This window comes from Myxine glutinosa, chromosome 4 (genome assembly GCF_964187855.1).
Source record: "Myxine glutinosa chromosome 4, kmMyxGlut1.1, whole genome shotgun sequence".
In the NCBI taxonomy this organism is placed as follows: Eukaryota; Metazoa; Chordata; class Myxini; order Myxiniformes; family Myxinidae; genus Myxine; species Myxine glutinosa.
The window spans coordinates 147287281-147314300 of NC_136264.1; the positions used below are offsets into that span (position 1 = coordinate 147287281).

The 27020-nt window shown below is 44.5% G+C and overlaps 1 protein-coding gene across 3 annotated transcripts in view; it reads left to right on the plus strand.

Moving 5' to 3' along the window:
- Positions 1–27020, plus strand: part of MED14 (mediator complex subunit 14) — a 101929-nt gene that overhangs the window by 38213 nt on the left and 36696 nt on the right. For all 3 annotated transcript variants that reach the window (XM_068113681.2, XM_068113680.2, XM_078776575.1), the window contains 8 exons: positions 4025–4185; positions 11379–11525; positions 13535–13626; positions 13779–13931; positions 18851–19120; positions 19254–19400; positions 22204–22321; positions 23322–23453. In XM_068113681.2, the coding sequence (XP_067969782.1) occupies positions 4025–4185; positions 11379–11525; positions 13535–13626; positions 13779–13931; positions 18851–19120; positions 19254–19400; positions 22204–22321; positions 23322–23453 (1220 nt within the window). The remainder of the gene's footprint in view (positions 1–4024; positions 4186–11378; positions 11526–13534; positions 13627–13778; positions 13932–18850; positions 19121–19253; positions 19401–22203; positions 22322–23321; positions 23454–27020) is intronic.

The window sequence follows — 27020 nt, forward strand, 5'->3', positions numbered from 1 at the left end:
ATTCCATTGAGCTGCGGATGAAAGCCTTGTATGTGGTGAGGAGCTCAGGTGTGCCGAGGAAGGACTTCGCATGACGGAGGATGCCCAGTCGGCGACTGGCTTTGGAGGCCAGCTTGGAAATGTGGTTTTCCCAAGAAAGATCATGGCAGATAGTGAGACCCAAAATCTTGAGCGACAGAACTTCTTGGAGAGGATTGTTGAGAAAGTAGATGGGAGGGTTGTCCAGTCGATCTTTTCGGAGAGACATAGTAAGAGTGTGAGATTTGTCAGGATTGAAAGACATGTTCCACTTGTTTGACCAGTCTGTGATTTTGTCCAGGTCTTCAGAGAGTGAGGAGGCAGCAGACTGCCGATCTGAGGGAAGAGGAATGGAGCGGCAGAGAGTGGAGTCATCAGCAAAGAGATAGAGAGGATTTTCGAGAGAGTCAGAGAGATCATTGATGAAGACCAGAAAAAGCACGGGGCCCAGAACACTGCCTTGGGGAACTCCAGCCTGAACAGGAAGAGGAGATGAGAGAAACCCATTCAGGGCCACACGTTGACGACGACTAGAGAGGAAGTCCGCCAGCCATGCGTGGAGATTTCCATGGATACCAAAGGAGGAGAGTTTGGTGAGCAGAGCGGGGTGCCAGACCGTGTCGAAGGCACGTGATATGTCGAGGGAGACAGCTCTAATTTCCTGTTTGGCATTGAGGACCTCCATCCATTGTTGAGACAGCAGAAGCAGCATGTCCAGAGTAGAGTGACCTGGTCTGAAACCAAATTGATGATCAGAGATCAAGCCATTGGAGAAGAGGAAAGATTTCATATCCGAAGCAATGATGGATTCCATGACTTTGCTGATAATTGGGAGAAGGCTGATTGGTCTGTAGTTGCTAGGATCTGTTTTTGCACCTTTTTTGTGCAAAGCGGTGATGTTGGCTGATTTCCAAGCAGATGGCAGTTGACCTTGAGCAAAAGAGAGGGTGAAGAGAACAGAGAGAGGGTGAGATAGAGCAGCAGAGCAGGATTTTAGGACCCGTGGGCTGATGCCGTCGGGTCCAGTTGCAGAATCAGAGTCGAGGGTTGACAGAAACTTTTCCACCTTGTCAGGAGGAAAGGACACGGAGTCCAGGAGCAGCAGGGTACGACTGGGTATGGTGGGTACAGAGAGGGATGGGTTTGGGACACAAGATTTAGAGGCAAACACAGAGTTGAGGCATTCAGCTTTTTCACGTGCGGAGTCAGCTGTGTAGCCGTTTGAGGTAAGGGAGGGGATGGAGGGGGAACAAACACCAGAAACGGATTTGACCAGACGCCACCAGGATTTGGAAGAGGGAGACAGATAAGAGAGTTCGGTCTTGAGAACGGAGAGATATTGTTTCCTGGCTCTCCTGAGGGTGGACACACACTTGTTTCGGGCTTTGTGAAAGGAAATGAGATTTCCTTCCGTTGGATTTGCTTTCCAGGAGACGAAGGCAAGTTGTTTCTGGGCAACAGCCTCACCACAAGATTCCGTGTACCATGGACGGGAGGAAGGGTATGACAACTGAAGACGAGATGGGATAAATCTGTGCATGAGAGAGAGCAATTTACTTTGGAAGAATTCCCAGGATGAGTTGATGTCAGAGGTGGTAGAGATGGGAGACCAGTCCAGATGATTGATGGCTGCTTGAAGACCGTGCCAGTTGGCCTGAGTGAAATGCCAGACTCGTCGACGCTGAGCAGGCTCCCTGAGGATGGTCAGAGAGATGTCCACTTTAACAAGGACATGATCAGATGATCCGATCGGAGCAGAAGAAGAGCAGCAGACATTTTCAGGGAAGTTAGTCATAACCAAGTCCAAAAGAGAAGATGTTCCGTTGACTGAGATCCGGGTCGGGAAATTGACAGATTGTGTCAGTCCCAGTGAGTCGCAGAAGTCCTTTGCTGAAGAGCCATGGCTGGTGAGAGAGGTACCCACACCCAGCCAACTGGCATGGTGACAATTGAAATCACTACATATGAGGAAGAGAGAGTTGGGATGAGTAGATAGAAGTTGGTCCATATCATCAGACAGCGAGATGTAGATGGAGTCATCACTGTTTGGTGGACGGTACAACACACATATGAACAAGAGGTGGGAGCGAAGGGGAAGCCGTAGCCAGAGGTATTCCTGGGGGTGAGGTGGAGAGAGTGCAGTGCAGGGCGAGTGAGGAAAAGAGTTTTTGATAAAGATAGCAACCCCGCCTCCAGGACGAGGCTCAGGTCTATCATACCGGAGGAGGGAGTAGCCCGGGAGAGATACTATGGAATCAGAGACATCATAAAGGAGGAAAGTTTCTGTTAAGCAGATCACGTCTGGTTTGACAGAAGCAACCTGTATGGAGAGATCAGTTATGTTTGAACGAAGGCCCCGGATGTTTGAGGTCCATACCGTTAATGAAGAGGAAGGGGGAGCATCAGATACAGAACAGGGGGGAGGAGGGGTAGGGTAAGATGTGGAAGAGGTGGAAGAGATAGGGAGAGCTGTTGAAGGTGTGTCAGAGATTTCAGAATAGCTCGGAGAAAGGGAAGGATGGGGCGGACAAAAGGTTTGATGGTGATTGGGTGAGCCACAATGAGGTGTTATTTGAGGAGGGGGAAGAGCGAGGCAGAAGGTTGGGGGAGATGGAGGTGAGAGTTTGAAGGGGGAAGAAGCGGGGAGGACGCTTTGAGGAGGGGGAGTGAGAGGGGGGAAATTGAGAAGCAATGAGGATGGGGAGATTTGAAGGGGAGGGGTGAGGGGGGAGTTTGGGAGGGAAGGGACAAGGGGAGGGATTTGAAAGGGATGGGATATGGGGGAGATTTGGAGGGGAGGGGTGAGGCAGGAGTCTAGGAGGGGAGGGGCGAGGGGGCGTCTTGGCGGGGAGGGGTGAGGGGGTAGTTTAGGAGGGAGGGGGCAAGGGGGGAGATTTGAAAGGGATGGGTGATGGGGAAGATTTGGAGGGGAGGGGTGATGGGGAAGATTTGGAGGGGAGGGGTTATGGGGAAGATTTGGAGGGGAGGGGTGAGATTGGATTTTTGAAAGTGTACGATTTATGGGAAACGAACATTTATTGCAAAATGAGTTTCTTGTGACCTTTGAGTTAAAAATACGTTTAAGGACGCTGGATGGAGGATGGAGTGCAGGAGAGTTTAGGGAATGTAGAAAAAAGGCACTATAGGAGATGGATATTTTTTTTGGGATGAATTGATTTGGTGAGCAAGTCGAAAGCAGCCTTTTAAAGAAGAAGAAGAAAAAGGTGTTATAAAATATGACGGAATACATAACTTGAGGGGAAAGTGTAAACATTGAAGGTTAATGAGTGAAAACTATCTGGGGAAATGGGGGAGAAACACGTGGTCGAAGAACGAACGAACGAATAAGAATGAATAAACGAATGAGAACAGAGAAGGAAATGTTTTTTTTTTTTTTTTTTTTTTTTTTTGAGTTGACATTTACACAAGGAAGTAGGCTATGGGTGAAAAGCCTGGGAATACAGAGAACGAAAGTTATTGGATCACAAACGACGGACCGCTGAGAGAAAAACAAAGCCTCAAGGTTGTACAGTGCACACTGTACAAGGCCTCAAGACACGACACGGCAAACAGACGATCAATTTATGAAAGATAAACACCGAGAAACAACCAAAGTTGCACACAATAACTTCACACACCGAAAGATAAATACAGTTTCGACAAAATACAATTGTGAACAGACTTAACTTCGAAAAACGTGGAGACCGTGTGGAGCTTCGAAAATCCCTCCCACCGTCTCCGAGATCTCGCGAGATCTCTCGCGAGATTTCTTTGCGGGGAAAAATGGCCTCTAAAGGTGGTTTTTATATCGGGGTTGGTTTGACCGTTTGATCAGCATGGTCAGGTCATTTTATACTTACCTTAATTGACTAATTATTGTTTTTTCTTCCAGCCGGATCTGTAATTGAAATGAGGTACGGAAATGTTGTGATTATTGAAATATTGGTGATGAGGCTTTGAAGGACTTTGTGTTTTTATTTATTTATTTATTTTCGTCTTCTCTTAGGGTTCCTCAGTGTATGGAGGTATCTGAAGAGACGCGACGTGCACTAGAACGTGGTCTCCTTGACTGCACATTTCGCCTGCAAGGGCGGAATAACCGATGCTGGCTTGTTGAACTTATCTTCGCTCACTGTCCCCTGCAAAGTTCTTCACCACGTGAACAGGGCAAGTGTTCTCAACAATTACAATCCACATCGGAAATTTGGGGCAGGAGTGGGGGTGAGGTGGCAGCTTGAGTATACATGATTCGACCCATATCACTGTACAGGACTATAGGTTTGCTCTCAATCTGTCTGTCCATCTGTCTGTCTGTCCATCCCACCTGTGGCTTTACAGACTTTTTTCCCCATACCCTTTACCATATTGAACTGAAACTTGGTACATGGCTTTATTATGATAAGTTACAGAAACTGCAACTTATTATGCAGCTTTGCATACCGTAAACAATTTGTCCTACTGTATATGGCTCACAATTGCTGAGTGCTTGGAACAAGAATATTCATTGCTACCAGTTCATTCATTGCAAAGCAATTCTCCCTCTTATTTAAAGTGGCATTTGACCTATCTGGCATCCACAGGGTTTTTTGTATGCAGAGTTAAAGCTCATGGAAGAGCTAGAACACTGAATGGATCAGGACGTAACAGGACAAAAGGATCGGTAGGGAGAATGGGGGAAACATCAACAATGGAGTTGAGGGAGACATGGATAAACAGGAAAAGATGCATGGGATGGACAGGGTGGATATAGAAGGAAACTCTCAAGAAGGAAAAACTGGAAATTTGGAAGGAGGGGGGTTTGGGGATTTGGCCAGGAAGTACTGACCAGCTCACCATTGCGAAATATGAAGGTATCGTATTTGAAAAATTGTATGTTGCTGCAAAGAAAGTCAGGAGTGAATTGTCCTGTACATGAGGAAATATGTCTTCAACAACAAAGTCAGTGACCAAAAATGTGATTGTGGAAAGGTCAACTGATAAGAGAACGATGCAACTAAAACGAAAAGCAAAACCTCAACAGTGAAAATCAAATGGGCATATGAAAATCATGTGAAGAAACAAACATGTAATGACGGTGATGGTGACCAAGAACATACCAAGTGTTAATGTTCAGAAAGGTTTTAAAAAATCATTATTTACAAACAACACAGTGTCACTAGCCACTAGGGTTCACTTTGGGCCAATTCCTTGCAATAAGACTAGCCTCTTTCATGGGCAGGCAAGAAATGGAAAACTTTACGATGAAAGGACAAGTAATGTAGAGTGAAAATTCGAATGAGAGAGTAACATTGAAGCTGCATATGTAATGTGATATTCCGATAGATCATTTGATGGTTAGCTGATTTAGTGTCAACTAGAACGGTATTCCGTAGAGCGCATACCTCCGCCAGGCTGAGCAGTTTATGTTTTCTATCCCACTGATAAGCCGGATCTGCATCTGGGCCTGATCCAAAATCTAATTGGCTTGTTCTTGTCACCTACCCAACTCATTCACCATGTTTGTCATAACGCATCCATAGCTTTTTTAAATATCATGCTATATATAGTTTTTGGCCCTATCTTTCAATAGTGAAGAATCACTATTTAAAAAATTAAGAAACTCTCATATCTGGATCCAGATCTTCACTTACATCAAGTCAATTTGTCCTTGACAGACACCCAATCTGTCCACTAAGTTTCGTCCAAAATCCATCTGTAGCTTTTTGAGATACAACAACAACAGGCATTTTAAGGCCATTTCCCTGCTAGAGCAGGGGGGTTAGCCTAGATATTGTGTTATATTGTGTTATATATCGTATATGTGTTATATAGCTTTTTGAGATATATTGTGTTATATGTCGTCTTTGGCCCTGTCACTCAATGGTGAAAAATCACTTTAAAATTATAGTATCCGGATCTGGATCTTCGCCAAAATCTAATCAATTTGTCCTTATCACCCACCCAACATGTCCACCAATGTTCATCCGAATCTGTCCTCAACGTTTTGAGATATCGTGCTCACAAACAGACAGACAAACAGGGGTGCATACTTAACCTCTGTCCACCTTCAGTGGCAGAGGTAATTGATTTTGGAAAAATTAGACTAAAGCCAAAGGGGGAATGAGAGTACAAGCCTCATCAATTACGGTTTAAAAATCCCTCCTAAAAGCATACGCCCTTACTGTTGCTTTGTATTATATTTTACCTTTTTTAGCCTCTTTCTTCCTTACTAGGGCATGCCCGTACTATATATATATCTAAAATTATATCCCCCCCCTCTATTTACATGAAATGGTTTGGTCCATTCGCAAAGCCAAAGCGAACGGCTTGCGAGTACGGTGACAATCCCCCCCCCTCTATTTACATGAAATGGTTTGGTCCATTCGCAAAGCCAAAGCGAACGGCTTGCGAGTACGGTGATAATCCCCCCCTCTATTTACATGAAATGGTTTGGTCCATGAAATGGTTTGGTCCATTCGCAAAGCCAAAGCGAACGGCTTGCGAGTACGGTGATAATCCCCCCCCCCCCCTCTATTTACATGAAATGGTTTGGTTCATGAAATGGTTTGGTCCATTCGCAAAGCCAAAGCGAACGGCTTGCGAGTACGGTGACAATCCCCCCCCCTCTATTTACATGAAATGGTTTGGTCCAAAGCGAACGGCTTGCGGAGTTTGGTAAATAAATCGCCATAGCTCGGTAACTACTTCTCCGATTAATATGAAACCTTGAAAAGGCACATCCTCGGGTCCCCAGCAATATACCTGGCAAGTTTCAAGTATATCGGACCCGTGGTTGTCGAGAAACAGCGGTCACAGACAAACGACACACACACATACACACACACATACACACACACATACACACAGAGATTACTGGAATTATAGATAGATAAAGTTTGAGATTTTGCTTTTAAAGGAAAAAAGAGCCAGGAAAACCCCCTTGGCAACTTAACAGGCCTTCAATAAGGTGCCCAAACCAGGGAGCTGCCACCTTTCGAACAGTCTATTCTAACCTGAAATTTGTTGCACGAAATATGTAAAGATCCAAACAATCTGCTGTTCTATCGTACTGTTTAACTCAATTTCTGATTTTGGCCACAGACAGCATCATTACCCACAAATAATTTTTCGAAGTAAATTTAATAAAATGAGGTGCATTTTTGACTGGGGATAAGCAAACCTCCTCCGAATAATCACATTAACAGATAAATTATTCATCAATCTCTTCTGCTAAAGCTGTATCCATGCATAAATAATGTTGTGTTGACCCATTTAGTATTTCCCTTTCACCAAAATTGGTAGCTCACAAGTATAATCAGATAGGGCTCACAAGATTGATGTTGAGCCGTTTGAATTATACCCCATCTATTTATAAAAGTAGCCGAGTTTCTTAGTGCGTAACACTTTATTTCCCCACGCACGCGAAATGGAAGGTTAAGAAGTTGGTTCATGTCCGTCCGTCAATGTGTCTGTCTCATCAGTTTATGATCATCAGTTGATGATCGAAGAACAACTTATTTAAATTGAATGTTATATTTTGAACACGAAACACCCAAACAGTTTTGCTCCCCCTTTTTGTATCTTGCTGTTCGGAACATGAATAGGAAGACCAGTCTTTCATTTTACCATACCGTGGCTCGGAATTTGTCCCGACCGCACATGCGCAGAAAGGAGTGAGTTATTACTTTTACCCTGTCTGCCTGTCTGGTATTCAAACAAAGTTGAAAATCATTCCAAACAGAAAGCTTACTGTTTTTAAGGACGTCATAAAGGACACAAACAACAGGCACAAAACAACAACAAACAACAGGCATTTTGAGGCCATTTTCCCTGCTAGAGCAGGGGTTAGCCTTGCGGTCCCCATGACAATCTTCTCCATTTTGCCCTATTTTCTGCATCTCCCCTTGTTAACCACCTTGCCCACATTTCTTCTTCCACCATCTTTAGCCAAGTCTTTCTCGGTCATCCCCATCCTCTACTTCCTTCTACATTCATTTCCATCACTCTTCTCAACCAGTCACTTTCATCCTTCCTCAACACATGACCAAACCATCTCAACCTGTTTCTCTTCACAGCATCCATCACAGGCTATATTCCCATCATCTTTCGCAATTCATCATTTGTCTTCCTCTCTCTCAACGATACTCCACACATCCACCGAACCATTTGCATTTCCACCCTTTCCAGCCTTCGTTGCTGCTCTACGTTCATTACCCATGTCTCTCAACCATAAATCATAACACTTCTCACACATGCAGCATACACCTTTCCCTTCAGCTTAAACGACACTCCCCTCCTCGTCAGCACGCCACTCAGTTCCCGAAACTTCTTCCATGCACATCTCACTCGAGCAACCGTTGCCGAGTCTGATCCACCTTCTCCATTCAGCATGTCTCCTAGGTAGCAAAATGTTTTCACACCTTCCAGCAACAGGCACAAATAACTAATATAATTTGTTAGATAAGGCGATGTAATAGACATTGTGTTAAATGGCAGTAAAACGGGAATAAATGTATTTGTACACCTTTAAACCTATTTAAACCTTTATTTAAACTGAATTACATACTTGAACACGACAACAACAACAACAACAACAACAACAACAACATGCATTTTACGGCCATTTTCCCTACTAGAGCGGGGGTTAGCCTTGCGGTCCCCATGACAATCTTCTCCATTTTGCCCTATTTTCTGCATCTCTCCTTAACCCCCTTGCCCGCATTTCTTCTTCCACCATCTTTAGCCAAGTCTTTCTCGGTCTTCCCCATCCTCTACTTCCTTCTACATTCATTTCCATCACTCTTCTCAACCAGTCACTTTCATCCTTCCTCAACACATGACCAAAAAACCATCTCCACCTGTTCCTCTTCACAGCATCAATCACAGGCTCTATTTCCATCATCTTTCGCAATTCATCATTTGTCTTCCTCTCTCTCAACGATACTCCACACATCCACCGAACCATTCGCATTTCCACCCTTTCCAGCCTTCGTTGCTGCTCCACGTTCATTACCCATGTCTCGCTCCCATAAATCATAACACTTCTCACACATGCAGCATACACCTTTCCCTTCAGCTTCAACGACACTCCCCTCCTCATCAGCACGCCACTCAGTTCCCGAAACTTCTTCCATGCACATCTCACTCTAGCAACCGTTGCAGAGTCTGATCCACCTTCTCCATTCAGCATGTCTCCGAGGTAGCAAAATGTTTTCACACCTCCAGCTTCACGCCGTCTCCAAGATCCAACTCAACATTTCCTCCATCTGCACCTCCCTCTGTGCACACCTTACATTTGAATGTAGCTGCCACACTGGTTAATGACCCTCTCAAACCACTACATTTTTGATGAACCCACTCAGTGCACATTGTACATTGAATGGAGTTCACTCCAACACCCTTCCTGCACACAGCACATGGCCACTTCCCAGTTCTTTCCACCTCACCACATGCTTTACCACTTGCCATCACCTTCGTCTTTCCGATATTCACCTTCAGACCTTTTGTCTCCACACATTCCTTCCACTTGTTCATCTTTTCCTTCAGTCCATCCATACTTTCCGCAATCAACACCAGATCATCTGCATACAACAACTCCCATGGAAAACCCTCCTTTACGTTCTGAGCCAGCACCTCCATCACAGCTACAAATAGTAGTGGACTTAGTACCGACCCCTGATGCACTCCCACCTTCACCTCAAACTCACCACTGTTCCTGTCCTTCGTCCTTACAGCTGTGCGCGCTCTTTTGTACATTGCCATCACTACTCTGATAAACCATTCCTCCACTCCTAACTTCCTCTATGCCCATGTCAATACTTTGCGTGGAACCCTATCGAATGCTTTCTCCAGATCAACAAACCCAAGAAACAACTTCTTCCTCTTCTTTATGTACTTCTCCTGCAACATACTTGAACACTGAAGAAAACAAATCGCCTTCATAATGCTTTCAGGAACCATGCTATATATCAATATATATAATGAGAGGGAGTGGCATGTGAGAGGGTGTCAATAAAGCCTCCATCTTCTAAACTGCGACTCAATGTCGTCGCATTACAGTGTAGATCAAGAGTGATGTATGACTGCTTCAGTAGGACTAAACATCTGGAAAAAAAACAATCTTTAAAATCGTTATTTTGTTGAAATTGAAGTACATTTGGACCCCAGCATTCGTGGGGGATATGTTCTTGGAAATGTAAAGAATGTCGAATCCAGGAATGTTGGGGCATTGTTTGAATGAGGGGAGGGGGGATTTTTTTTTTTATACATGCTCTAGACTAGTGGAAGAACTATTACACAGAACAAATCAGGATACAACATAACAAATGGAACAGCAGGAGAAAGGGGAAACACCAACAGCAGGGTGGAGGGATAAAATAGATGGAGATGGGCAAACAAGGGATGAATGGTTAGGGTGGCCAAGATGGATATATAAGCAATTTTTTGGGGAGGGGTGGGGGATGGTTTAACAGGTGTAGAAGAGATGACGATTTTGGATGGGAGATTACTTGAGATGGTGGTGAACAGCAATAGTTTTGAAGACCTGGAGGGAAGAATGAGATTGAAGAGAGTTTGGAAGGTGGTGCCGCACGTTTTGTAAAAGGGGAATAAATGAATGGAAGTGAGCAGTGGTTCTGGATTTAGGCAGTTTCACGAGGAGGGCGTTGCTGCTTGACCACGTGCATCCTGCAGATACCTGATGGGGACAAAAAAAGCACTGAGAGGGCAGAGGGTGCAAGTCTTGATGAGGTGCGTCCGGGTTTTAGAGGAGGGAGACGAGTTTGAAAGCTCATTCTTGAGATTGGACAGATGTTGTTTTCTGGCTCTGCAGAGAGTAGACACACATTTGGTGTGAGCTTTGTGGAATGATCTGAGGTTGTCTTCAGTTGCATTTGCCTTCTGGGAGGAGAATGAAAGTTGTCTTAAAGCAACTGTCTCTTCACAGGATTCAGAGTACCAAGAGCAGGAGGATGGGTACGATAATTGAAGATGGGATTGGATAAATTGTGATTAAAACCGTCAGCGAAGTGACGAGAAGCATGCCTAGTACTATATAAATTACAGTACTACCGGTTACCTGTGTAGTTTTTAATTGCAATGCTCTTTTTGACACCATATCTTGCTATATAACGGCCTGAAGGCAAAATGTTTTGCAACTCTAATACAATACCCAAAAAGTGAATTCTGTAATAATTGAATTCCATCCGAGAAAGCAAATGCTTTCCATATGTAAAATAAATATAGCTGTTTGGTGGTCATAATTGGCAAATGGCAATGGTTACTCCATAAATATCTCAGAGAAATAACTTGAACCTGCCTTTTCAGTCTTATGTTGGGGTTTTTTTAATGGATTTTTTTTATTTTCTTTATTTTTGCCTCAGGGACTGTCAGACACGTCTACCTTTCATATGAGACGCCTCCAGCGGAGGCAGTGGGATGTCGCCGTGTCATTGAAATGTTCCTGGCCGATTGGGCAAGCATCGCTCAACTTCATGAGAGTGTTCTCGCTTTTTCTCGCATCCTGCATGGTTGGTTGAATCAGCAAAGCATACATTTAGAATAAAAATAAGTAATTGGTTACGACTACTACAATTACTACTCCTACTACTGCTATTACTATGACTACTTATTCAAAGCCTCCAGTTATTCCCACCGTTTTGTGGGGTCTGCCGAGGAAGGTCTTTGGCCCAAGTCTTTCGCTAACTGGCTGACCAGGCCTGGCTTTTGATTGATGGTGGCTGGAATAAATTCAGTCTGCCAGCGATAATTTGCCTACTCTCAACAAAAAGGTCTTAGGATCTTTAACATCCACCGACTGATGCGAGCAGACGGGACATTTGGCTGGATGTCTATCCGAGGGACGGTGCACTCCTCGATGCAATTGCGTGCCCGTGAAGCATCATTCCGATAGTTTATAATTGGTTTGAAAAGCGAAACTCAATGAGACAGCTCAAAGGCAAGTGCACTTACCTCTGCGCCATTCCTGTTGGATGAAAAACAATTAATGAACAAATGAAATTTAAATGGAGCACTTGTACATGTTTTGTTTTCTGTACAACTGCTCTTCACTTTTAAATTATTCAGACTTTGCCTCGAAAAAAATAGGAAAGTTACTGCAGCCATTTTGTTCCACTAATTCTCCTGTTGCTCTTACCGAAACACCATGGAGTGCTTCACACTCCAACCATCATTTATTGATCGACTAACAAAATGAACCATCCTGTTCTCCCTTTCAGGCATCATCATCATCACAAAGAGGCATCAGCAAGGCTTTTTGTCAATTTTCACCAAAAACTTTTGCTTACGTGTATTGCCTTTGTACCTCGCTTACTGGGAAATTCACCCAAATAGTATTTTCTGGTTAATGGTGTATTATTTCAAATAAGGATGTAGGGCTTTCTCTTGGAGTTTTAAAGTGGAGCTGCTCCCAAAACTGATTTAAAATAATTAACCAATTATTTCCCCTTGATGGGCTGGCAAGATGGCCTAGACTAGAGGTATGCACACTCGTGTTTAAACTGTCTAGCCTGGGATTGAATATCGGCCCAGCTGTAAATTGTCATCCCAGCCTTTCACAGGCAGGATGATTTATCCATGTGTGCCATCTCATGGATAGACGTTAAACTGGACGTCCTGTCTGCCGGCATTGGTTGGTGGACGTACTTCGATAGCAAGCCTCTTCTTCAACGAAGGACACAGTGGGATATTTAACATCCACTAACTAATGTCGGCAGATGGGACTCCCAGTTTAACGCACACACAATGATGAATCACCCTGCCTGTGAAACACCGGGATGGCAGTTTATCGGTGGGTCGGGATTCAAACCCATGCTGGACACCTCAGAAGTGAGTGTGCATACCTTTAGGCCAACGTGCATACTCCAGAGGTTAAATTAAGCCCTCCAATGCCACTATTTTATGGTCCAAATGACCATTTTGCCCGATTCCATTGTGCACCTCGACAAATTAATGTTTTTGTGCATTGTGATTAGAATGTGGATTAAAACTAAAGCTGCACCAACCTGGTGCTCCTGAAACTGTTCCTGCTGGCAGACTAAATGTTGATTGGGAAGAATATAAGATATTGTGTCGTGTCTTGCTAGAATCCACAGCTAAGATATTTTTTGATTTCTTAATTGCCATGTTGATTGGTAATCTAAGGCCTTGCAATTCTCCTGACTGGGCTATGAACTTCAAGGTGCATTTGTTTGACTTTCTAATCTAGATTCTGCTTTGGTAGCAGATTTTTGATCAAATTGAGCAAGACAAATTGGATAATTTGGTTAGCCTGTTTGGCGATCCCATCTGAGAGCGTAGCTCATGGCGATGGGAGACTAGTTTCAAATCCCATAGTTTATTGATTTGTCCATCGACTAATAATGTCCATAAAAATCAGTTCGTTTGTCCTTTTTACATTATTCAATGTCGCATGCATAATCTCTGGCATGTTCTTCTTCATTATGCACTCATCCATACAAATTTAGTCTCCTCTTTCCTGTGTCTTATCCGTAATCTTCCCCCATCTCAATGTGCACAGACTCTCCGATGGCTTTCCAGCAGTTTGCTGAGGTGCGCTCTTACTCATACAAAAAGATAGTTTTCTGCTATGGACACAATAAAGGAAGTTCGGTACGATGGTTTGTTCATGCCATGTTATTTCGACTTGAATCGTTTTGCTTCTTTTGTTCTTGGTTTGCCTTTTTGCTTCTCATTCTACAAATGTGTGGTTTTTATTTTATTTTAATTTTTACCCTCGACATTGTCCTTCATAAACCCCCGAGATTGGAGTGCAGTGGCTGTCGGGGCCTGGCCGTTACCATCTTTCACTCGGCACCGTTGGCCCTAACTCGGGCTCCAGTAATTGCCATAGTATCATCGGGCACCAACTTCAGGAGGCATTCAACCGTTCATCATGTATTGCACAGCTCTTGCAGGTAATGGAGTCGCACTTTGGTATTGCTGCAGGTGAACAATGTTGTTGAGAGAGATTGCTTCTATGAACCTTAATTTGCACTCTATTTCATGGATGTTTTCTATACTGATTCCATGTGTCTCCACTGAAACCCTCAGCCAAGATATTATTTTTTATGTTGCCGGAGGAATTATGTGTTTGGGTTGTCCGTCCGTCCGTGCATCCATCCGTCCGTGTGTTCGTGATAGGTTTTCGTTACAGTGATAACTTGAGAATGGCTGAAGAGATCTAAGTCAAACTCGGTACAGGTATGTATAATGATGTAAAGATGAACTGATTAGATTTTGCGGTCACGAGGTCAAAGGTCAGAGGTCATGTTAAGTAAAAAATTCCTGTTACTGCAATTACTTGTGAACCAGAGATGGTATTTTGACCAAACTTGGTAAAATATATATTATGATGCAACGATAAACTGATTTGATTTTGGCATCAATAGGTCAAATGTCAGCAGTCTAAAGACTGCTTTTTTTAGGTTTTTGATAGGTTTTTGTTTATATGGCAAGCCATTTGCTTTGGGTTTTTTTGTTTGTTTGTTTACAGAATTGAGGCTCGTGTAAGAGCTAACACGAAATGAAAACATGCATGGACACATAAAACATACAATAAAGGGAGGGGGAGAGAGAGGAAAGCATACAAGCACAACAACAGTAGAGAACAGGGACATCGGTAGATCTGTGGAAGGGAGAGGGCTGGGGGGAAGAGGGGAGGGGTACACAATGAACAAATGTTCATAAAGTTCATACATTTTCATACATTTATAACATTTGTTCATAAAGCAAATGAACACTTCTAGGAATTTCAGGAATGGATTTGGGGTGATTTAACAGGGGTAGAAAAGATCAAGGTTTTGAATGGAGGAAGATAAGACCTGGAGGGAGGAGAGGCATTGAAGAGAGTATGGGAGTTTGTTCCAGAGGTGGGAAAAAAGAGGAATGAAAGAGTGAAGATGGGCAGAGAGAGACTTGATTTTGGCAGTTTCACCAGAAGAGGGTTTCTGGCAGACCTTGTGCGTCCTGAAGGAATATTTGGGTGACAGAGCACAGAGAGCAGTGGGAGCTAGGCCGGAGAGGAGTCGGTGGAAGACAGAAAGACCACCAACCTGCCGGCGGTTGAGCGAATGAAAGGCCCTCAGAATCAGCTTCATCACTGGAGATACCAATGATTCTGAAAGCTTTGGATTCAACCATGTGAAGCCAAGCTAGGAATGAGGCAGGAGCACCAGCCCAGAGGGGAGAGCAATATTCTATTGAGCTGAGGATGAAAGCCTTGTATTGGAGAGGAGCTCAGAAGTGCCCAGAAAGGACTTTGCACGACGGAGGATGCCCAGTCGGCGACTGGCTTTGGAGGCCAGTTTGGAAATGTGGTTTTCCCAGGAAAGATCATGGCAGATAGTAAGACCCAAAAGCTTGAGTGACAGAACTTCTTCGAGATTTGAGAAAGTAGATTCAGACGTGGGTTTTCCAGACGGTCTTTTCGGAGAGACAAAGTGAGAGTGTGAGATTTGTCAGGATTGAAAGACATGTTACACTTGTTGGACCAGTCTGTGATTTTGTCCAGGTCTGCAGAGAGTGAAGAGGCTGCAGACTGCCGATCTGAGGGTTGAGCTATGGAGCGGCAGAGAGTGGAGTCATCAGCAAAGAGATAGAGAGGATTTTCCAGAGAGTCTGAGAGATCATTAATGAAGACCAGAAAAAGCACAGGGCCCAGAACACTACCTTGGGGAACTCCAGCTTGAACAGGGATGGTAGATGGGAGAATTCCATTCAGGGCCACATGTTGACTGCACCCGGAGAGGAAGTCCATAAGCCTTGCATGGAGGTTAATATGGATACCATAAAAGGAGAGTTTGGTGAGCAGGGCAGGGTGCCAGACCGTATCGAAGGCACATGATATGTCGAGGGAGACAGCTCTGATTTCCTGTTTGGCATTGAGGGCCTCCATCCATTGTTGTTGAGACAGCAGCAGTTGCAGCATGTCCAGAGTAGAGTGGCCTGGTCTGAATCCAAATTGATGATCCGAGATCAAGCCATTGGAGAAGAGATAGGATTTAATATTCGGAAGCAATGATGGATTCCATGACCTTGATGATGTTTGGGAGCAGGCTGATTTGTCTATAGTTGCAAGGATCTGTTTTTGCACCTTTTTGTGTAAAGTGGTAATGTTGGTTGATTTTTAAGTAGATGGCAGATGTCCTTGATAAAAAGAGAGGGTGAAGAGAATTGAGAGAGGGTGTGAAAGAGTGGCAGAGCAGGATTTTAGGACCTGTGGGCTGATGCCATCTGGTCCAGTTACAGAATCAGAGACGAGGTTTGACACAAACTTCTCCACCTTGTCAGGAGAGAAGGACACAGATTCCAGGAGCAGCTAGGTTGGACTGGGTAAGGTGGGTACAGAGAGCGATGCAAACACCAGTAACAGATTTGACCAGACGCCACCAGAATTTGGAGGAGGGAGACAGGTTTGAGAGTTCAGTCTTGAGATTAGAGGGATATTGTTTCTTGGCTTTCCTGAGGATAAACACACACTTGTTCCGAGCTTTGTGAAAGGAAGTGAGATTACCTTCAGTTGGATTTGCCTTCCATGAGGTGAAGGCAAGTTGTTTCAGGGCAACTGCCTCACCCCACGATTCAGTGTACCATGGACTGGAGGAAGGGTATGATAACTGAAGACGAGATTGGATGAATCTGTGCACGAGAGAGAGCAATTTACTTTGGAAGAATTTCCGTGATTGGTTGATGTCAGAGGTAGTAGAGATGGGAGACCAGTCCAGATTTTTGATGGCTGCTTGAAGGCCGTGCCAGTCGGCCAGAGTGAAATGCCAGACTCGTCAATGCTGAGGAGGCTCTCTGAGAATGGCCAGAGAGATGTCCACTTTCACAAGCAAATTATCTGATGAACCGATTGGAGCAGAAGAAGAGCAGCAGACATTTGCAGGGAAGTTAGTCATAACCAAGTCTAGAAGAGAAGATGCTCCGTTGATTGAGATCCAGGTCGGGAAATTGACAGATTGAGTCATCACTGTTTGGAAGACGGTACAGAACACACATCTATCTATAATTCCAGTAATCTCTGTGTGTATGTTTGTATGTTTGTATGTTTGTATGTATGTATGTATGTTTGTCTGTGACCGCTGTTTCTCGACAACCACGGGTCCGATATACTTGCAACTTGCCAGGTATATTGCTGGGGACCCGAGGATGTGCCTTTTCAAGGTTTGAAATTAATCGGACAAGTAGTTACCGAGCTATGGCGATTTCTTTACCAAACACCGCAAGCCGTTCGCTTTGGACCAAACCATTGCATGTAAATAGAGGGGGGGGTTCTGTGGTCGTTGCGAATGGACCAAACCATTCATGTAAATAGAGGGGGGGGGTTCTGTGGTCGTTACTGCCACGTGGTTTCAAAGTTTTTTTTTGTTGTTGTTGTTTGCACGCATGTTTTTTTGCACCCACGTACGGGCACGCCCTAGGATGTTTACACACACACACCCCTACACAAATTTTTTTTTTTTTTTTTTTTGGCAAGGAACGGGCACCCACGTACGGGCACGTCCTAGCTTATATATAGTACGGGCATGCCCTAGTATGAACAAAAGGTGGGAGCGGAGGGGAAGCCGTAGCCAGAGGTACTCCTGGGGGTGGGGGTGGGGTGGAGATAGGTCAATGCAGGGTTTGCGATGAGGGCAGTGCAGGGATAAAAAAAACTTCCTCAAAGTATTGGCTTGTGATGGCAAGACTTTGACTTCACTCTCGTTTGGTCTTTCATTTGACAAATGATTTTTTTAAAGTTTAGAAACAGCATTTCTGAGGTCATGAAGTGTACAGTTTGTTCCAATTTGAAACCAGTTTCGGGGAATGAGATACTCACGAGACTACAGCTACACGTAGACTTGAAGTGTAACGGTCATTTAGATGCATTTTGCGGCATGGCAGTCCTATACTCCACCTTTTTTTTTAAAAGGCCATTTTTCCCCGCAGAGCAGGGGTTGGCCTTTTTCGGGCACCATGGTCCCCTTTTTTGAAGCAATGTTTTATGGCCGGATGCTCTTCCTGCCGCCAACCCTGTTAGTCGCCTTTGTGACACACAGGGAATTACCAGTGAACTGGTACTCAATTTGCTGACCTCGGAAGGATGACAGGCTGAGTCAACCCCCCTGGAGTTAATTCAGCAATCGACTGGGATTCGAACCCAGGATCCTTGGATCCCAAGCCGGTACCCTAACCGCTAAGCCAACACCAGGCTATTACTCCATCGAGGTTTGTCAGAAACTTCTCCACCTTGACAGAAACTCGGTGTCATATACTCCATTGTCCAATAAATCGTAGAGTGAATTTCGAGTCCTTGGCCTGCTGGTTAGCTCGCCCTGAGATTACACACCAGAAAAAAAATCTCAATTAACTTATCTGTTCCACATGCAACCAAAAGCATCCTAACCTGTTTGACAACATGAGAGGATTTGGGTAATCTTAACCATTACGCAAGTCTAGGTTTTATGCATATACTGCAGGAGTCTCTCCAAAGTGCCCACAGACACTGGATATAATGACATCAAATGTTCTGATTTAATTGACTAAACTTTTACAATTTAGCCACTCGTGTATGTCTTAATGAATGCATTGGACTGCAAAGAGTGTACATACGGTATTTTAAAACAGTTTGAATGAATTGACACCTGTGTTTATTTTTCATTGATTCTTTATTTAATGCTCATCACTTCCAATCCGCTCCCCCACAACACGTACTCTTTATGCACCTCCATGCCTTGCGTTGTTAAGCAACAGCCAAATCTTCAATCTGACTGAAGGTTATCCTCTTGTGATTATCTTCCTTTTTATCTTCACATGTTTCACTTTTCACCTCTTCATACCAAAATACCTGCAGATTCTACACGACACCCAGAACCCTTTAAATGCCATCAACAAGCTCCCTACAGTGCCTATGCTAGGCCTTACACCAAGGCCGAACACACCATTCCAGTGCTTCACAGTCCTTCCTCAGTCTCCCACCCATGTACGTCTGGCTTTTCGCTCTACGTACTGCGTGGATATCCACTGCAAGGCACGTGGCACTGTTGCCATTCGGGATGGTGCCTACAGCCTCTTTGACAGTAGCAAGATTGTGGAGGGGTTCACACCTGCACCTGGATTAAAGGTAAGCATGAGGGACCATTGGGGCTTGGCCTTTGGCTATTTAGATTAAGGTTTACTAGGCCACTGTTCCCTTTCGTCTTGAGATTCATCCTCAATCTCATGATGAGTTTTTGTACCCCTTCCCTTGTTCCCAGACATTCTTAAACATGTTTGTTGATGGAGGGGAGGAAGCCCGACGCCGATCGATCAACGAGGACGATAACCCACCTTCACCAATTGGGACCGACCCACTCGACCCACTCCTTTTGCCTCAGGCACTGCCACCCGCAACTGGACAGCAGGTATAATGTATACATATCTACAATACAACGCATAACTTTCTATAGTGTCGGAATATTTTACTGCATTTTACCTTCTCAAGCCGCGATGTTAAATTGGAAGAGGGGGAGGGGCATACATAGGTGGTACCCAGAATTCTCTGGGCAGTGATGTCTGTTCTCCCAAGCTCAGTGGCTGTGTTTGTCTGAAGTCGAGTCCTGTGCGTGTGTACATGCACAATTTGTGTTCCAGTTCTTTCATGACCTGTCTGTAGAAGTTTTCTTTTTTTTAAACCTCAAATATTTGGTTTGCTTGAGCACTGGTGCGAGCAGAAAGCAATTTACCAAAATGGTAGAACCTAAAATGAGATTGCTGGAAACAAAAAAAAGATACTTTTTTACAAAATGCACTTTGTTATCCTTCGTCACTGATACAAACAATAGGAATTTCTTGAAAGTATTGGAAATGTGATCCGTATTAACATCTCACATGAAATAATCTCTTGGCTCCCCTGTGTTGTCCCTGGTGCCAGCTTCCCCTTGTTTTATTCCGATCGACAGAAGCAATCTCCACTCTGTGATTGTCGTCCTTTATATTTTCACCCCCCACTCCTCAGCCCCCCATTATTTACGGCTTTGTTGCTTCTGCAAAATCATCTTTTCTTTGTTTTCCTCGTCTGTCAGTTTTCCCTTACAATGTTTGTTCCCACCCTTCCCCACCTCCACCCCAAATGTATTGCCTGTTAGCCTCGCCAATTTCCGAAGGGGCGGGAGAGGTTGCGTGCGTGTGCATTATATAGATTTTAGTGGATCTAAGATCGTTCATTCTCAGATTTGCTGTACAGTATTCTATATACGTACCTCGGCGAGGCTCAGCATTGTTGAATGATGTCTTGTTTTTGCCTTATGAGTTTACTTATTTTTTTGGTGGCAGTGGTACAATAAGCTGTTTTTTGCATGCCATGTCCTCTTATCTTCCTGCACAAATTGCCATTTTTTCTATATATTTTACCTTTCAAAGCCTAGTGTTGCTCAAATAAATAAAGCTGCAGAGTTGTGTATTGAATTACAACAGATCAAAATGCTGCCATTTACTTATGCAGCCTGGTGTTGGCTTAGCGGTTAGGGTGCCGGCTTGGGATCCGAGGATCCTGGGGTCGAATCCCGGTCGATCGCTAAATTAACACCAGGGGGGTTGACTCAGCCTGTCATCCTTCCGAGGTCGGCAAATTGAGTACCAGCTTGCTGGGATGAATGATCCCGGTGTGTACCCCGGTTTAGAATAGGTATACCGTATCCCTGCGCATCGTAAGAGGCGACCAAGGGCTGGCGCCAGGAAGGGCATCCGGCCATAAAAACATTGCCTCAAACAAGGAACCATGATTGTCATGGGGCCCGCAAGGCTAACCCCCGCTGTAGCGGGGAAAATGGCCTTAAAAACGATCATTCATATATATATATTCAGGGGGTGGACTAGATGTATACGGAAGGAAAAACTGGAAATTTGGAAGGAGGTGGGTGGTCTATGGGGTGGGAGGAGGGTTAATGGGGGTAGAAACGATCATGATTTGGGATGGGGGATGATCTGAGATGCTGGTGACCAGCCGTCTTGAAGACGTGGAAGGAAGAATGAGATTGAAGAGGATGTAGAAGTTGGTTTCACAGGTGGTGAAAAAGAGGAACGAATGAATGGAGGTGAATAGTTATCCTGGATTTAGGTAGTTTCACCAGAAGTGGGTCGAAGGTGGACCGGACCGTGTTCGTCTTGCAGAAACCTGGCGAGACAAAGCATGGAAAGAGCAGAGGGTGCAAGACCGGAAAGAAGGCAGTAAAAGGTCAGACAAATTGCAAACTGAAGCCATGCTGGCAATGTATTTGCACAATTAAGAAGACCATTGCAAGATGATATTGGTACATTCTGAAAAAGGCACTTGATTCACTGAAATCTTGCTTCTCAGAAGTCGGTATCACTGAACGGCCTTGGGCGGTCGAGGCAGGTCTGAGATTCTGTCAAATTATGCGACATGAATATTTTGTCAATGGTAGTATGTCTGTTCTGTAGGTGGGTGACAGAGCTTTTGGAGTAATCCTAGTATTTGACCAAGGCCTTGCTTGTACATAAATTTGATGATAAACAAAGGACACAATAGACGAACTTGTAGGTTTATTAAGCCATAAGGCAGCATGAGAAAAACGACAGTTATCATAAAGTCGTATTTGCTTGAATAAATAATCATCCTTCTGTGTACAAACATGAAGGATCATCTTTTGTAATTTGCACCCACTAGTCACGTAGAATATGAGGTTAAGCGACTTGGGTGATTTGGACGAGGAAGTGTTCGACCTTAGGGTCATTTTGTTTCATCAATCTGGATCATGGTTTTGGATGGGGATGATCTGAGATGCTGGTGACCAGCCGTCTTGAAGATCTGGAAAGAAGGATGGGATTGAAGAGGATATTGAGATTGAATGACCATACCAGCCCACTTCCCCCCCCCCCCGCCCCCCTCTCCTCCATCCCCTACACTCTCCATCCTCCTGAATCCTCTTCATTCACATAAACCACTTTTAGCATTTTAAAAAAACTGTCCATTTCTTGCATGTCTGTTTCCCTATACCCAGTATTAGTGCATTGCACTCGTCCTCCATAATCCAGCTCTCCCATTAACATACGTATTTGTATCAAAAATGGAGCTGTATCTGTCAAAATGCAAGCAATTGATTTACGGCACAGAATTGCACTGTTGTGACAGCACATTAGGGTTCGTGTATAATGACGTGAAGTACAATATTTACATTGCTGTTTCCTCATTCTCACTAACCACAGGGATTTAACAAAACGCCACCAAGCTCTGGAACTCACTACCCCCTAGCATCACCTCCAACAACCTATCCCACTGGAGTCCATGTACCCTCTCCCTCCATGATCCTCACACCCTCACCTGGTGAGGCACTATGACTAAGCTTTCTCTGTCTCTGTCTCCCTCTCTGTCTCTGTCTGTCTCACTCTCTATCTCTGTCTCCCTCTCTATCTCTGTCTCCCTCTCTGTCTCTGTCTGTCTCACTCTCTGTCTCTGTCTCCCTCTCTGTCTTTATCTGTCTCTCTGTCTGTCTCTGTCTCTATCTGTCTCTATCTGTCTCTGTCAGTCTCCTTCTCTGTCTCTGTCTCCCTCTCTGTCTCCCTCTCTGTCTCCCTCTCTGTCTCCCTCTCTGTCTCCCTCTCTGTCTCCCTCTCTGTCGTCCCCTCTGTCTATGTCTCCCTCTCTGTCGTCCCCTCTGTCTATGTCTCCCTCTCTGTCTTCCCCTCTGTCTATGTCTCCCTCTCTGTCTTCCCCTCTGTCTATGTCTCCCTCTCTGTCTTCCCCTCTCTCTGTCTTCCCCTCTCTCTGTCTTCCCCTCTCTCTGTCTTCCCCTCTCTCTGTCTTCCCCTCTCTCTGTCTTCCCCTCTCTCTGTCTTCCCCTCTCTCTGTCTTCCCCTCTCTCTGTCTTCCCCTTTATCTCTCTTCTCTCTCGGTATTCCCCTCTATCTCTCTCTGTCTTCCCCTTTCTCTCTGAATCCCCATCTGTCTCTGTCCCCCTCTTCTCCCTGTGCTCTTTTTCCTTTCTTTGCTTGTACAATAATTTGAATCTTGCATCTTTTTCCAATTTGTAATTATTTAAATATATATATTGGGTGTACCGGAAAGTAATGTCGATTTTCAAAGAGGAATGCACAGCTTAAAAAACGACATTACTTTCCGGTACACCTAATATTATTCTATTGTTTACCTTTCTCTGTCTGCGACTACTAGCTAAACCCTATGTCACAATCTTGTCTTGCTCCTCATCCAACATTTCCCTCATGTCATGTTTCTTACCCAATCCATTTCGCTTAGTCTTCTAATAAATGCTGGGTTTTTTCTGCCATATTCACCCTCCCTCATGTCTCTTTCCATTTCTGCACAGGTAACCTCCACCCTGCCAATTCTCCCAGTGGGGGTCTGCGTGTTCCATCTCCTGCTTCTTTTGCACCGGCCCCTTCTCCATCTTCTTTAGCCATCCACATGTCCACCCCGTCTTCATTCGCCAGCCCACACGGTGGGTCTGACACCTCCATGACTGTTTTGTGCTGGGCCATTTGGTTAGTTAGGCAAAGAAAACTTGTATTGCCTTTGGGGTTTGGCCTGCTTATCATTCCCATCTAAGCACTTGGTTCTTGATGCTGGGATCCCAGGTTCAAATTTGTATCAACTTTCACTAATTATGCACCATGGCATACAATTTTTCAATTGTTTACTGAAATCCTTGTAATTAATTGATGGTACATTGATTATTACCTCCACCACCTAAAGTGGACAGATGTTGTTTTCAAGTCTTTGTCTGTCTGCCTGTCAGCAGGATAACTCAAAAAGTTAGGGACGGATTTCGACAAAAGTTGGTGGACAAGTTGGGTGTGTGCCAAGATTTTGGTGAAGATCCGGATATTATAATTAATTAATTAGTAATTCTTCATGATTGAGAGAGGGATAAATACGATATACAGTAAACCCTTAAAATTTGCGGCTTTGAATATTGCGGTCAACCTCTTATGGTACCGATTTAGTCATCACAGGGTTTAATTTCGACCAATCTTGGGTTTTGAGCTGAGTTGTGACAGTTATCTCCCACCCCGAGCCATTTGTTGTTTCTCGCTGACGCAGAAGCATAAAACGATGGAGAAAAGTGATTATTGTTGACAGTTTAGAGTTTAGACTTTACACATATAATTCAACTTCACAAATGTAATTGTAAATCTGCAGCGCTGCTGTGGTGCAGGTGGTAACTGAGAGACACAGCGCATACCATCCTTTACTGTACTTATCTCCACATCAACACTGCGTTCAGTGGACTCTTCCATGTAATTGTAATTAATTCCTTTGTTTTTGGTTATTATTTGATTATTATTGTAATTATTATAGACATGTAATTGTAATTATTATTGTTATTATTATTATTATTATCTATATAATAATAGCGTAAGGACTCGACTTTGTTATCCCTTTTACGCCGCACCCAGTGACCCGATGCCCACGGCACTAATGGATTTACGATCTACGAACCGCACTCTTTGTTTATCACGTACAGCCATACTCGAAAAATCTGAATTAGCCGACGTTGGGGCCCAAAAGCATCCGATTAACTGCCGATACGACGCCATCTTACGACGCCATCGTATTTGCGTCTGCTGGGCGAAGGCGAAAGCAAGCCGTCCACTGAGTGGACTATCCAGAGCATGCATTTGTGCCGGTGTCGGCGATCGTTGTTCATATACGCACTCTTCATTCTCATCTTTCTTCCTAACTCTTACTTGGACAAGCAAATCCGCTATGCCATCCATAATGGTACACTATCCATACACCACATCCTCCCTTCCGTGGATGTTCCACGGGTTTCGGCTAGTTATTATTATTGCCCTTCATGATTTTTAGGTATTTTTCAGAAATAACCTCAGAGTGGGTCCTGGTGTCCGGCCGGCCGTACATACGTATGTTAACATTTGACTGAAACATCTCACAAACTCCCTGACCGATATGGACCAAATTTGGTAAGATGCATTAGGACAGCAAGGTCTCATGATGATGTGCTTCCCATCCGGATTCTCCCCTAGAAAGTGGGTAGAAGGGGCATTTTGCCCCAAACATTGGCATTTCATTCAAACATATTCTTGGAAACCGACAACCAGATCCAGACCAAACTGGCCATGAGGCATCGGAACCATACCCTAAAGGTGGGTTTTCACGGGACACGCGAACGGTTCGCGAAGGATGCGAATGTCGAAAAAATGGCAGTCCAACATTCGTATTTTAGGCTCCAAAAGTTCGCCAAACATGCGCGGGGGTTCGGAAGCGTCGTCAATTGTTCGCAGGAGTCGTTTTTTGTTCGGCGGGTATTTCAAACATTTTTGAAATGAGTGTCGTGGTTTTGAATATAATGGCTTTTTACAGGAACGTAACCCCCTGTAGTATTTAAGGGTTTACTGTATCGCACAACAACATGCATTTTAAAGGCCATTTTCACTGCTAGAGCGGGGGTTAGCCTTGCGGTCCCCATGACAATCTTCTCCATTTTGCCCTATTTTCTGCATCTCTCCTTGCTAACCCTCTTGCCCACATTTCTTCTTCCACCATCTTTAGCCAAGTCTTTCTCGGTCTTCCCCGTCCTCTACTTCCTTCTACATCAATTTCCATCACTCTTCTCAACCAGTCACTTTCATCCTTCCTCAACACATGACCAAACCATCTCAGCCTGTTCCTCTTCACAGCATCAATCACAGGCAATATTCCCATCATCTTTCGCAATTCATCATTTGTCTTCCTCTCTCTCAACGATACTCCGCACATCCATCGAACCATTCGCATTTCCACCCTTTCCAGCCTTCGTTGCTGCTCTACGTTCATTACCCATGTCTCGCTCCCATAAATCATAACACTTCTCACACATGCAGCATACACCTTTCCCTTCAGCTTCAGCGACACTCTCCTCCTCATCAGCACGCCACTCAGTTCCCGAAACTTCTTCCATGCACATCTCACTCGAGCAACCGTTGCCGAGTCTGATCCACCTTCTCCATTCAGCATGTCTCCGAGGTAGCACACCTTCCGAGGTAGCAATGTTTTCACACCTTCCAGCTTCACGCCGTCTCCAAGATCCAACTCAACATTTCCTCCATCTGCAGCTCCCTCTGTGCACACCTTACATTTGAATGTAGCTGCCACACTGGTTAATGACCCTCTCAGACCACTACATTTTTGATGAACCCACTCAGCACACATTGTACATTGAATGGAGTTCACTCCGACACCCTTCCTGCACACAGCACACGGCCACTTCCCAGTTCTTTCCACCTCACCATATGCTTTACCACTTGCCATCACCTTTGTCTTTCCGATATTCACCTTCAGACCTTTTGTCTCCATACATTCCTTCCACTTGTTCATCTTTTCCTTCAGTCCATCCATACTTTCCGCAATCAACACCAGATCATCTGCATACAACAACTCCCACGGTAAACCCTCCTTTACGGTCTGAGCCAGCACCTCCATCACAGCTACAAATAGTAGTGGACTTAGTACCGACCCCTGATGCACTCCCACCTTCACCTCAAACTCACCACTGTTCCCGTCCTCCGTCCTTACAGCTGTGCGTGCTCTTTTGTACATTGCCATCACTACTCTGATCAACCATTCCTCCACTCCTAACTTCCTCAATGCCCATGTCAATACTTTGCGTGGAACCCTATCGAATGCTTTCTCCAGATCAACAAACCCAAAAAACAACTTCTTCCTCTTATCCATGTACTTCTCCTGCAACTGCCTCACAATGAAAAGCGCATCTGTCGTTCCTCTTCCTGGCATAAATCCAAACTGCATTTCGTCGATCTTCACTTTCTTCCTTATCCTCCTCTCCAACACCCTTTCCAATACCTTCATTCCATGCTCCAATAACTTTATCGCTCGGTACGAGCCACACTCCAGAGGGTCACCTTTCCCCTTGTATAGAGGGACGAGGGTACTCAGTTCCCAAGCCACTGGAATGCGGCCTTCTTTCACCACCAGATTACAGATCTCTGTCATTCTCTTCACACCCCAACTTCCTGCTGCCTTCAACATATCTCCCACAACTCCC